General features: G+C 37.8%; 1 protein-coding gene across 11 annotated transcripts in view; it reads left to right on the plus strand.

Moving 5' to 3' along the window:
• The window catches only part of CCNT2 (cyclin T2), a 43,117-nt gene extending 36,432 nt beyond the window's left edge, over positions 1–6,685 (plus strand). For 9 of the 11 annotated variants that reach the window (XM_043524949.1, XM_037911851.2, XM_037911852.2 and 6 more), the window contains 2 exons: positions 1,631–1,701; positions 2,177–6,685. In XM_043524949.1, coding sequence (XP_043380884.1) covers positions 1,631–1,701; positions 2,177–3,589 — 1,484 coding nt within the window. In that variant the 3' untranslated portion in view covers positions 3,590–6,685. The remainder of the gene's footprint in view (positions 1–1,630; positions 1,702–2,176) is intronic. The other 2 variants (XM_037911853.2, XM_037911854.2) reach the window with 1 other exon arrangement.
• Positions 6,686–13,611: the final 6,926 nt, after the last annotated feature.

A 13,611-nucleotide genomic window follows, 5' to 3' on the forward strand; every position in this document is an offset into this window, starting at 1 on the left:
GCACTGAGACCTTGCAGTTCTGCCAGTCTTACTGCCCTGTGGTTGGAACTGGAAGCATTTCAGTGAATTCTACCATGGAGGTCCTGGACTTCAATCTCTTACCCAGCTGCCTAAACTTGACCTCCAGGACCTCTCTCCAACCTTTCCCTATGTCATTTTGATACTTACATATACCACCGGCTCCTCTCCAGTACTGTCTATGAGACCATCTAGATGTTTCATGAGATCTGCTACCTTTGGACCCAGAAGGCAATTCACCATGCAGTTCTCTCAGTTTCACAAACCCAACTATCTACATTTCAAATAATCAAGTCCCCTATTACTATTGCCTGTCTCTTCCTAATAACTTGACTCCCTGCCTCCGGAGCGATATCCTCAATGTGAGAGGATATCATGCCATCATCTGAAAGGTGGGTCCCAATTATGAGATCATTTCCCTCTGCCCCAGTGTGATGGTCTCCTGCCCTGAGACTTTCATCCTCCTTAACAGCACAGGGGCTTTCAGACAGGAGGTAGGACTACTCCACTATGTCCCTGAAAGTCCCCTCTGTATAGCTCTGTCTCTCTCTTTGCTTATCCAGTTCAGCCACTCTGGCTTCAAGTGCCTGTACTCTGTCTCAGGGCCATGAGTTGCTTGGACTGCATGCACACATATGCCGCCTGTCCGTGAGGCAGGTGGTAATACATGTTGCACTTAGTGCAATAACATGGGTAGCTGTCACCCTTCTGCTGGTTTTCTGCCTGCATTTTTACTCTTGGGGTGGCTTATTGTTGCCTAAGTTTTGGCTATGTTTGTTAGGTGTATTGGGTTTTCTTTATTTCATGAGTTTTCTTGAACTTGGTGCCTTTCTATTTGTTAAATCTCTTGGACTCCTTCACTGCCAAACTCTCTCTGCAGCCAAACTCCCTCAGTTCCTGTGCTTGCTCTCTCCCACAGGCTCTCTGTTCAAGAGGGGGCTCTCTCAGGAGGTCTCTAGATCTAACTCCCCCCCACACACATACTAGACTACACCCCTTCATACCTATTATTGATTACTTGTGTCCTGACCTCTAAGAGTATGTCTACACTGCAGTTAGACATCCACTGCTGGCTCATGCCAGCTCACTCAGGCTTGCAGGGGCTCTTTAATTACAGTGTAGACTTCTGGGCTCACACTGGAGCCAAGGCTCTAGGACCCTGTGAGGTGGGATAGTTATAGCCCTTGGGGTATCACTAATGAATGATTTACTCTGCTGCCACAGTGGCTAACACCTCCAAGAGGCTATGAGTCACCAGTTCAGCCTTTCTGACCAAGCTTGTAAGATAAGGTTTAGATCTGAATAAGCCTTTAGATTTTAAACTGCTTGGCTTATAAAATGCTTAGCCCCTTCAAACTAAATTTTAAAATGAACTAATATTTTAAGGTTTAAGATTTAAGGTTGTGCGCTATTACTGTAAAGATGCAAGAGGGTAAGTTCTGTAGTGTATTTTGATGTACAGCAGTAGCAGGGTCCACACAGCCAGTTACTGCATGGCAAGCTGGGTTTCTGTAAATGTACACCATGGCTTACCTGTACTATCTGAGTAGACAAGCCCATAGATTCTGTTACTGATTCAAGTATGAAAAGAGGCTTTTGGTTTTTTCCCCAGAGCTCACACATGAGTTTCTGCAAATACTAGAGAAAACACCTAGCCGACTGAAGAGGATTCGTAATTGGAGGGTAAGAACTTGTTGCCTAAGTAATTTGTCATAGGATATATGGGGGGGGGGGGTAGCTCAGTGGTTTGAGCATTGGCCTTCTAAACCCAGGGTTGTGAGTTCAATCCTTCAGGGAGCCATTTAGGGATCAGGGCAAAAATTGGGGGTTGGTCCTGCTTTGAGCAGGGGGTTGGACTAGATGACCTCCTGAGGTCCCTTCCAACCCTGAGATTCTATGATAACTGCCACACACCTTAAAAGTAAGATTGTAAACTTCCTGAATTTTTCCTTACAATATGTTCGTAATTGTATGTCCTTCTGTAGTTCCCTATTATGGTAGCTTACATTTAAAATAAATAAATAAAATAAAATTAAGATAAAATTAAAATTGAAACCATGAAATCCACCTTATTTTATCCAGTTTTGAGATATGTTAGGTAGCTGTTTATTTGTAGGTACTTTCTAAGTTTGTCCTTACTCCTTTCCTTTTCATATAGGCTAATCAGGCTGCTAAGAAACCGAAAGGGGATGGACAGGTATCTGAGAATTCTCTTCTTGGTTCATCTTTGGTCCAGAATTCCATTTTGGTGGATACCGTTACTGGTGTATCTGCGAATACAAGCTTCCAAAAATCAACGACGTCGACCTTTCCTGCACCAGTACCTCTGAACTCAGGAAGTATGTCTGTTCAACACAGTCATGCACCTGAAAACTTGGCAATATTAGCTACAGGAATGCCAAGTACCTCATATAGTTTGGCATCGCACCAGGAATGGCCTCAACATCAAGAACAAACAAGGACCGAACAAATATATTCTCAGAAACAGGAAACTACTTTACCTGGTAGTCAGTACAATCTGAACTTCCAGCCGGGAACTTCTGTACAATTGCATTCTGGGTTACATCACAGATCTGACAAACTTACTGAGCATTCCACTGGTAAACAAGACTATGCTCACAAGTCAGGAAACAAACACCATGGACAGGTTGCTGCTCCTGTAATTCCTCAGAAAATGTCCTTGGATAAATACAGAGAGAAACGCAAACTAGAAACCCTTGAACTGGATGTAAGGGAACATTATGTAGCTACCCAAGTAGAACAGCAACATAAAAAGCACATCCAACCACAAGCAGCCAGTAGCAGTTCTGTTACTTCCCCTATTAAAATGAAGATTCCTGTTGCAAATGCAGAGAAACCAGAAAAACATGTGTCTGATAAAAAAGAAAAGGGTGGATCACTCAAACTGCGAATACCAATCCCACCTACAGAAAAGAGTTCCAGTAAAGAAGATTTGAAAATGAAAATTAAAGTTTCTTCAGAAAGACACAGCTCATCTGATGAGGGCAGTGGAAAAAGCAAACACTCAAGTCCACATGTTAGCAAAGACCATAAAGAAAAGCACAAAGAACATTCTTCAAATCGCCATCACAGTAGCAGTCACAAGCATTCACATAGTGGTGGCAGTAGTAGCGGCGGCAGTAAACATAGCACTGATGGAATGACACCAACTGCTTTGAGGAGTCCTGTTGGCCTGAGTAGTGATGGTAATTCCTCTAGTTCCGGCTCTTCAAGAAAGAAGTTGCACAGCAATGATGCTTCTCACAACCACCACTCCAAATTGAGCAAAAGTTCCAAAAGTTCAGGTAGTTCATCTAGTTCTTCCTCCTCTGTTAAGCAGTATGTATCCTCTCACAACTCTGTTTTTAACCTTCCCTTACCCCCTCCTCCCCCTGTCACATACCAGGTGGGCTACGGACATCTCAGCACCCTCGTGAAACTGGACAAGAAGCCAGTGGAGAACGGTCCTGATGCCAGTCACGAGTACAGTACAAACAGCCAGCATATGGACTACAAAGATACATTCGACATGCTGGATTCGCTGTTAAGTGCCCAAGGAATGAACATGTAATCAATTGTTTAGGTCACTTTTCTTTACTTTTTTCATTTAAGAATTGTTAGAATGGAAAACTTCCTAATCTAGCAGTAGCAACACCAGCTGTTGTTGCCATGGTTTCAGTATATGTAAGTGCTGCTTTATCCTTCACTGAAAAGAAGAGGTATAGTAAACAAGTCTTTATCTCCACATACAATAGTGTTATAAATACTGTAATAGCATGGAAGGTGCAAAAATCTCAGTATTTCTACAACTGCAGCTAAGAACAGTAGAATGATCATCTGCTTTTAGGTGTCTAGGATGCCTCAAGCATTGATTATTTAAAATTTTGAATACTGCAGCCACCATTTTTGTTGCTTAGCTTTTGAATGAGTGTAATTGTTTCCTTGTGTATTTATACTGTATGTATGATTTGCATGTTTCAAAGATAAAGGGATTAAAAACAGTATACTGACAACTGTTTACAAGAAAGTGGAGAAAAATGTACATACATTTTTGTATGTTTAGATATACCATAAATACTCAGGATTGGAGCTGCTTGTAAGTATAACAAAATATACATAACTTTATTTTATCTTGTGTCAGAGTCCATCAGTAATCTAAACAAAGGTGACGCTTTGTCATGTTTATCTTGAACTGTAGGCCTTATTGGAAGCTGCTTAAAAGGGCACTTCACTAGAATGGGTAATCTAGTACCATGTGTGGTCATCCACAGGAGAGCATCACCAATGAGGCAATAAAGGAGTTTGGGCCTCAGTTTGCTGATTGTGACCAGATTGACTGCTGAAATGCACCCCAAGCTTTCTGAAGGAAAAAAGAATAAAGTTTACATAATCTTTTGATGTGAAGTGCATTTAAATGTTTATTGGCTTGATGCAGTAATATAGGCAGAGCTGTTACTTAATGATTACGTAGATTAATGTGAGTTAAGAACTGAAATTCATAAAAACTTATAGTGAAAAATTAGTAAGTTGTTTTTTAAACTTTAATACCATAAGTTATTTTAATAGTAAACAGGGATCACTGTTTCCATTACCATTTCAGAATAACAGCCATGTTCTGAAGTCCAAGAAGTGTATTTGTGTGTGATGCCATATTTCTTTTACAGGTGAGAATGCAGTCTTCACAATAAATAAGAGTAAAACTATGATATCCCAACTTTCCTTTATATTCCAACAATAAAATAGTTACCACTGATTCTCTGTGCATTGTACTTGTGATTAGTTACAAAATTGGAGGTTACTTGTTTTGTTTTTAGCTCTGTGAAAAATCACTCTTCAATTAAACCACTAGTATACACTTTGTCTGTCTGCAAGTGTCATAATATGGCTTGTGTACTGTTTGCACAGTCTTCTGCCTTTTTAGAAGAAATGAGAGACTTGAACGTTTATACATCATTTTTGTTGAAAGCCAATACTACAGTTCCCTTTTACCAGCTGACAATTAACTAATTTTATGGTTGCGCTTAAAATCATTAATAAGCTATGAATGAATTCAACATGTATTCAGTATAAGATAGCAAACGCTGGTTCCTAGTGACTGTTTTGATTTTTTTTAAATATACAAGAAGTGAAGTTTTGCTAAATCACCTGCATATGCAATTAGTACTTGGTGTAACTGGTTGTAAACACTTCAGAATTTTAATCTGAAGCTTAGCCCTTTAGTTCCATTATTAAATGAAGTGCTTTAAACCACAAAATTGTTCAGTACCTACCGGTTTGTAGTTGCTATATTATGTAACTACAGGTATATCAATTACTATGTAATACTCGGTTTCCAGTAATGCAAAAGCTTATCACTAAGTTTTATTTGAACAATGGACACTACTTTTTACATCTAAACATTTTAAATTGAAAAACAGAATAATGTATCTAGGTCCACATTTAGCCTTTTCCCATGGATATACAGGATACAAAACTTTACCCTTAACTGCTTTGAATTTCTCTACATTCAGAAAAATATACTTCAACATTATTACACTTGTTTCACATTGTTGGATATGTTCTAACCCTTTTAATAGTCTCTCCTCTCCACCTCAGCACTAAGTCTGAAGAATTGTTGACAAATGTAAGCAATGTAAACTGTCCTAAACTAATACGCAGCGATAGGAGATAAAATAGTAAATTGTGTTTAAAATACTCTTTACAAAGTATCACAATATTTGCTTGTAAGCCTGTTAAATAGCTGTACAATGAAATGCATCTTATGCATCCAATGTGGATACAGCAATATATTGTACTAGAAATATAGCATCTAATGTTATAACTTGGAGATGAAATGCCAGGCAGGTAACTGGTGATGGTCAAAAACAAATGAAAAACGCCAGAGATTTTCACTTGAGTTGATGAGGTCGTTCACGTTGATTCCAGGCGGCTGTAAAATTACATTGACAAAGGGTTGCTATTCTAAGTTAATGAGAACCGTGATTTCAATTTCTTTGTAGAGAATATCCACAAATAAGATTTTTAGTTTGCATTATAATTGTGTAAATATGTATATCTCTGTACTGAAGTCTTGCTCTCTGAGATTAGAGTTGACATGGTGGATATGGGGGGTTGGGAACAGCAAAATATCACTAATTCACACTGACTGAAACCCATTGCAAATGACTGAACTTTGAATTACAGCATGTTCCAACTGTTTATGGGTCAGCATTGGTCCCATAAGTGAATGAATAAATGCAATAAAAAAGCTAATATGCCACAATGTACTTTGTTCACTTTGGTTATAGTTTTGTTACTGTCTTGAGTGAATTTAATAGAAAATACACTATGTATTTTGTAAAAATGAAGTCTTAATTCTGAAACCTCACTACAGTGCTCAGCTATTAAATCTCATCATTTTTGTGATATGTTAAGTGTGTGGATTATCGAGATTCTACTGTACGTTGAATCTTTAGTGTCCTTGCTAAAGGTGGAAGTACTGCATTAAAGTACTCTAGACAATGTACTGTATCTTGCTGTGGTCTAGTACTTTTGATATTTGGTTAAAATTGAAGTGCTGTATACCCTTTCTGCTCATTGTAGATAAATGTTTCATGTTAAAATAGCCAGTTGCAATTTTAAAACAGCCCTTTTATGAGATTAAAACTTCACTTATCTTTTTTAAGGACAACTTGTGTAAAAGCTATTTATTAATAAAGTTCCTTACCTCGCCACTCTCACTATTGGGCAGAAATACAGTCCCATTTCCTGTAGTTATCTTGCCAGTTTTGCTTGTATATATTAATTATGAAAAATCCCCTTGGATTTGATGACAAAACATCCATGGTTTTTCAAATGTAAACAGAAGGCACTTTTGAATTTTGAAAAAATAACATAATTTACCTTCCCTAACTTTTTTCACAGTAATTTCTAACTCAGCAGAAATACATAGAGAACTTTCAGAAAAGCAAGTTTTATAACTTAGATACATTTAGGGAAAAAAAAAAAAAGTGAGGTATGTACTTTTAATTTGATATGAACCAAGTGGGAACTTTGATTTTTTTTTCCGTATCAGAATGTGGAACTCTCGTAGGAGCATTATAGCTATATTATCCATAATTTGAAATGTACTAATTCATGGGTTTAAAACTATACTTCCTCCAGCAAAGCAGAATTACAAGTATGCTGGCATTCCAAGCAGTTCTACAGGGAGAAAGCTGTTACTCCCTTGCTCCTCTCAAGTCTTCAATGAGTGCTGAAGCTGACTAAATCAGTCAGCTTAGCTGGTTCCCAGACACTGAATGTTATAAATACAGGATGGCCCTGGACTACTTACCTTTCCCATATCCCTACAATCGTAGCTGGTCAGAAACCTTCCCTGTTGGGGGCAGTTTATATTTGATCATTTTGTTTCCAATTTCCCTTTGATCTTCATCTGGATTACTTTCCCTCACCTTCTAAAAGAATTGTCAGATCACTGAGTCATTTTAATTGCTTTTTGTATGGATGTGGCATCCCAGTTGCTCCAATGGAATATTTGTAAAATAGAATAAACTACACTGATTCTCTGTCAATGTTTCTAATGAGATTAGAATGACAATATATAATATTGCTTTTACTCAAGATAGTCTATAACAACTTTTTAGAGTTTGAGCTAAATGAAAAATTATCTGTGTAGTGAGACATAACGGAGGGACTAGTGGGTTTTGAATTAAAATTAAGTCCACGAAACTTGATTTAAAAGTTTTGATTTTTTTAGTGACCCATGTAGCTATACTATAACCACCTTAAGAATGTATGCTGCATCATATCCAGGTGTCGTGGGATAACTTGTATGCTTTATTTTGGGCTTACTACTTCTACTTCTCCCCTGACCCTTTGGCTTGGTGTATACACAGCTTTTGTACCAGTATAACTGCCAGTTACGGGTAGTTTTTTTTCAGCTGTATAATTATACTGGTACAACCCCAATGTGGCTGCAGTTATATTGGTGTAAAGTTGCCTTATACTAGCATATCTTTTCCTTTCCCATAAGCTATAGGTATAGTTAAATCTCTACAATGTCTGTGTGTAGACAAAGCCTTTGAATTTCCAGTTGTTTCCTTTGTCAGGCAGTGTGCTGTAGTATCTAACCCAGTGGGTGAAATTTGACTTTAAAATCTTATATACTAACTAGGAAATAGCAACAAACTAACATTTAAGCAACAAAGATTCTAAAGCTTTGAAATTTTCTTTGAATAACAGAAGGCTTAAACAGATGCTAGAACAATTTCAGATGTCACCAAAGCATCAGGGATTTTAACAGGTTTATATCAGCATGTTTAATGCTCTCCCTGTTTTGAGGCTATGCTTACAATGCTTAGTTTTTATAAACATTAAAATATCTAGGGGTTACTAGAATATTCTAATCCACTTATTTTTAATAAGGTACTCAGTGTGGTAGCTTTTATTGCAAGACCTTCCAGGGGGAATGTGAGGGTTTTGTTGAAAAACATAAAATTTCTACTCTAATACATACTGGTTGCTCTAGAGCACCGCTGTCTGTTATTACTTAGTATAAGTTATATGTAGCTATTATTTCATGCTAAATTAAAGCTCATCTTTACTTTGCAGGCTTTTTGAAGATGCCCTAATGCAAAGAGGCAATTTATTATATATCAGAACTATGTACACCTCACTGTAGGTCATAGGGCTGGGTTCCTACAGTTATTCTGCAAGATAATGTAACAAGAAGATGCTCTAGTTTCAAAGGACTTTCCATAAGGATCAATCTATATTCTGTAAAATGGGACTGAATTATTTGGACTTTTGGAAATGAGTGTGAAGTTAGGATTATTACTCTGGCATAATGTTCTCCCACTTTTATGTGATACATAATGGAAAATATTAATAGAAGTGGTAGAAGGAACAATTTGTTTTCACAAAATCTGCTAAACAAGTATCTGAAATGATTTTACTGGAAGACTTTAAAGTGAGAAAAATTGGGTAGATTCAGTTAAATCAAACATTTTAAAATATAGTTCTAAAGAATTTTTTTATTTTTATTTTTTTTTAATTTTTATAACCTGTTAGAAGCTTGAACAAACTTCAGTCCTGCCAGCTACTTCAATTTTGCAAAATATCCCTTTCAGATTACTGATAGCACTGAAATAATCAGCACAGTTGTAGGGGAGAAATGTTCATTACTTTGTCCTCTGAGAGGGCCCAGTAACGTGAGAGAGAATCTGCTAAATTTCTTTCTTTTGACAGATGGTGTATATAATTTGGCTCAATTCTGTGGAATTTTAAGTATATAAAAACCCTGAGAGCAAGCATCACTAGATATAATGATAGGTTTCAGAGTAGCAGCCGTGTTAGTCTGTATCCGCAAAAAGAAAAGGAGGACTTGTGGCACCTTAGAGACTAACAAATTTGTTAGTCTCTAAGGTGCCACAAGTCCTCCTTTTCTTTTTACTAGATATGTAATTTTTTCAGTAGGTAAAATTGTTGACATAAATCACTTTAATTCCCTTTTCAAGGAAAAATTCAGTATTAAATGTTCTATAAATTTTGTATTATACTCACCGTTGTGGCCAATAATATATCTGAAACTTTGGTTTCCTAATGTGGGCTAAAGATTTTTGTTCTAAGCTAAAATATAGCTTCCACCTCAGTCTAATAGTTTCATCTGTTCTGAGCTACTCTGCTCCATTCCCAGTGTTCTATACAACAGTTTAAGTCTGAATTATGTTTATAAACCTAGAATCATGTGGTGGCTCTGCTCCTCCAAACTCTCCAGCTCACTATCTCCATAATATCTTGTTGGCTTTTTGCTGCTGAATTCAGTTTTTTATACTGCCCCTAAATTTTCATTATGTTGCAGACTTTTGTATTAACCAAGGCATTTAGGATTCTTATCACCAGGAAGCAGTTCTGCTTTATTAAATGCATCCCTTCCGCAATATATTTCCCTATCAAATTTTGCTAGCAGCTAGTTGTTCCGTTGCATAACCCACTATCCACTCTACCAGTGATTCTCAATCTACTTACCACTGTAGGCTGCATATGAAACAATCTGGGTTGTATGGGCTGCATCCACACAATATACATACCATCTGTCTGTCCATGAGGATACCACATGGACCTGAGCAGTGTGCTGATGGGTTAAAAATCACTGCTCTATACCATCAACAATGCAAATAAATATGTTACTGCTTTAAGCAACCCACAGTGAAATAACTTACAATGCTGATATCAAAAGCACCATCATGTCAGTGGTAACACCTCACTGAGCTAGATAAATAAGGGCAGTTCACTAAGTTTTCTACAAACTGGCAAACTCCATCTAGTTAACATTTCGAGTTTTCATCACATAATGAGGACCCTAAAGATATTTAAAAAATTAAAATGTACGTTATGGAACAATTCTGCAATATATTCAAAAAGCAAGGGTGATTATGGTGCAATTTGTGGTAATTGAACTATTAGATGGGTCTAGCCTGTGTTACAATTAGAAAAGAACTGGTGTGGATAGCTGTTGATTCTGCATGCACTTTGTGTTTAAATACAATGCAGTGGTTATCACAGGTTTCTCACTGAGCAGCAGAATGGTTCTACACAACTGGGAATCTGTCATAAAGTAAATGCCTGGGCTGGGAGGAGGAGGGAGGAGACAGGAAGCCAGTTAGTTACTATGACACCTAATTTCTGCCTTCCACCAGATTTTATTTATATGGAATTCCTACAGAGCTGTGTATAGGATCCTGCAAGACCTTCCCCCACATATTGTTCCATGTGAGAACTTTCAGTTTATGTATGCTAGCAATATTGTACTTAATGTATGTCACCAAAAACATAAGAACGGCCATACTGGGTCAGACCAAAGGTCCATCCAGCCCAGTATCCTGTCTACTGTCAGTGGCCAATGCCAGGTGCCCCAGAGGCAGTGAACCTAACAGGTAACTAGTGATCTCTCTCCTGCCATCCATCTCCACCCTCTGACAAACAGAGGCTAGGGACACCATTGCTTACCTGTCCTGGCTAATAGCCATTAATGGACATAACCTCCATGAATTTATCCAGTTCTCTTTTAAACCCTGTTATAGTCCTAGCCTTCACAACCTCTTCAGGCAAGGAGTTCCACAGGTTGACTGTGCGCTGAGTGAAGAACTTCCTTTTATTTGTTTTGAACCTGCTACCCATTAATTTCATTTGGTGGCCCCTCCTTCTTATGGGAACAAGTAAATAACTTTTCCTTATTCACTTTCTCCACACCACTCATGATTTTATATACCTCTATCATATCCCTCCTTAGTCTCCTCTTTTCCAAGCTGAAAAGTCCTAGCCTCTTTAATCTCTCTGCATATGGGACCCGTTCCAAACCCCTAATCATTTTAGTTGCCCTTTTCCGAACCTTTTCTAATGCCAGTATATCTTTTTTGAGATGAAGGGACCACATCTGTATGCAGTATTCAAGATGTGGGCGTACCATGATTTATATAAGGGCAATAAGATATTCTCTCTCTTATTCTTTATCCCTTTTTTAATGATTCCTAACATCCCGTTTGCTTTTTTGACTGCTGCTGCACACTGCGTGGATGTCTTCAGACTATCCACAAAGACTCCAAGATCTTTCTCCTGATTAGGTGTAGCTAAATGAGCCTCCATCGTATTGTATGTATTGTTGGGGTTATTTTTTCCAATGTGCATTATTTTACATTTATCCACATTAAATTTCATTTGCCATTTTGTTGCCCAATCACTTAGTTTTGTGAGATCTTTTTGAAGTTCTTCACAGTCCGCTTTGGTCTTAAGTATCTTGAGCAGTTTAGTATTATCTGCAAACTTTGCCACCTCACTATTTACCCTTTTTTCCAGATCATTTATGAATAAGTTGAATAGGATTGGTCCTAGGTAACACTACTAGTTACCCCTCTCCATTCCGAAAATTTACCATTTATTCCTACCCTTTATTCCCTGTCTTTTAACCTGTTCTCAATCCATGAAAGGATCTTGCCTCTTATCCCATGATAATTTACATAAGAGCCTTTGATGAGGGATCTTGTCAAAGGCTTTCTGGAAATCTAAGTACATTACACCCACTGCATCCCCCTTCTCCACATGTTTGACCCCTCAAAGAACTCTAATAGATTAGTAAGACATGATCTCCCTCTACAGAAACCATGTTGACTTTTGCGCAACAATTTATGTTCTCTTATGTGTCTGACAATTTTATTCTATACTATTGTCTCAACTAATTTGCCCGGTACTGATGTTAGACTTAACGGTTTGTAATTGCTAGGATCACCTCTAGAGCCCTTCTTAAATATTGGCATTACATTAGCTATCTTCCAGTCATTGGGTACAGTAGCTGATTTAAAGGACAGGTTACAAACCATAGTTAATAGTTCCGCAATTTCACATTTGAGTTCTTTCAGAACTCTTGGGTGAATGCCATCTGGTCCCGGTGACTTGTTACAGTTAAGTTTCTCAATTAATTCCAAAACCTCCTCTAGTATCACTTCAATCTGTGACAATTCCTCAGATTTGTCACCTACAAAAGACGGCTCAGGTTTGGGAATCTGCCTAACATCCTCAGCCGTGAAGACTGAAGCAAAGAATTCATTTAGTTTCTCCACGATGACTTTATCATCTTTAAGAGTTCCTTTTGTATCTCGGTCGTCCAGGGGCCCCACTGGTTGTTTAGCAGGCTTCCTGCTTCTGATGTACTTAAAAAAACATTTTGTTATTTCCTTTTGAGATTTTGGCTAGCTGTTCTTCAAACACCTTTTTGGCTTTTCTTATTAAATTTTTACATTTAATTTGGCAGTGTTTATGCTCCTTTCTATTTACCTCACTAGGATTTGACTTCCACTTTTTAAAAGATGCCTTTTTATCTCTCTCTGCTTCTTTTGTTAAGCCACGGTGGCTCTTTTTTAGTTTTTACTTTGTTTTTTTAATTTGGGGTATACATTTAAGTTGAGCCTCTATTATGGTGTCTTTGAAAAGTGTCCATGCAGCTTGCAGGGGTTTCACTCTCGTCACTGTACCTTTTAATTTCTGTTTAACTAACCTCCTCATTTTTGCAGAGTTCCCCTTTCTGAAATTAAATACCACAGTGTTGGGCAGTTGAGGTGTTCTGCCCACCACAGGAATGTTAAAAGTTGTTATATTATGATCACTATTTCCAAGCAGTCCTGTTATAGTTACCTCTTGGACCCGATCCTGCGCTCCACTCAGGACTAGATCGAGAGTTGCCTCTCCCCTTGTGGGTTCCTGTACCAGCTGCTCCAAGAAGCAGTCATTTAAAGTATTGAGAAATTTTGTGTCTGCATTTCATCCTGAGGTGACATGTACGCAGTCAATATGGGGATAATTGAAATCCCCTACTATTATTGAGTTTTTTATTTTGATAGCTTCTCTAATCTCCCTTAGCATTTCATCGTCACTATCACTGTCCTGGTCATGTGGTCAATAATAGATCCCTACTGTTATATTCTTATTGAGCATGGAATTACTAACCATAAAGATTCTATGGAACATGTGGATTCATTTAAGATTTTTATTACATTTGATTCTACATTTTCTTTCACATATAGTGCCACTCCCCCTGCATGACCTGTTCTGTCCTTCTCA

The sequence above is a fragment of the Chelonia mydas genome, chromosome 11 (genome assembly GCF_015237465.2).
Source record: "Chelonia mydas isolate rCheMyd1 chromosome 11, rCheMyd1.pri.v2, whole genome shotgun sequence".
Taxonomy (NCBI): domain Eukaryota; kingdom Metazoa; phylum Chordata; order Testudines; family Cheloniidae; genus Chelonia; species Chelonia mydas.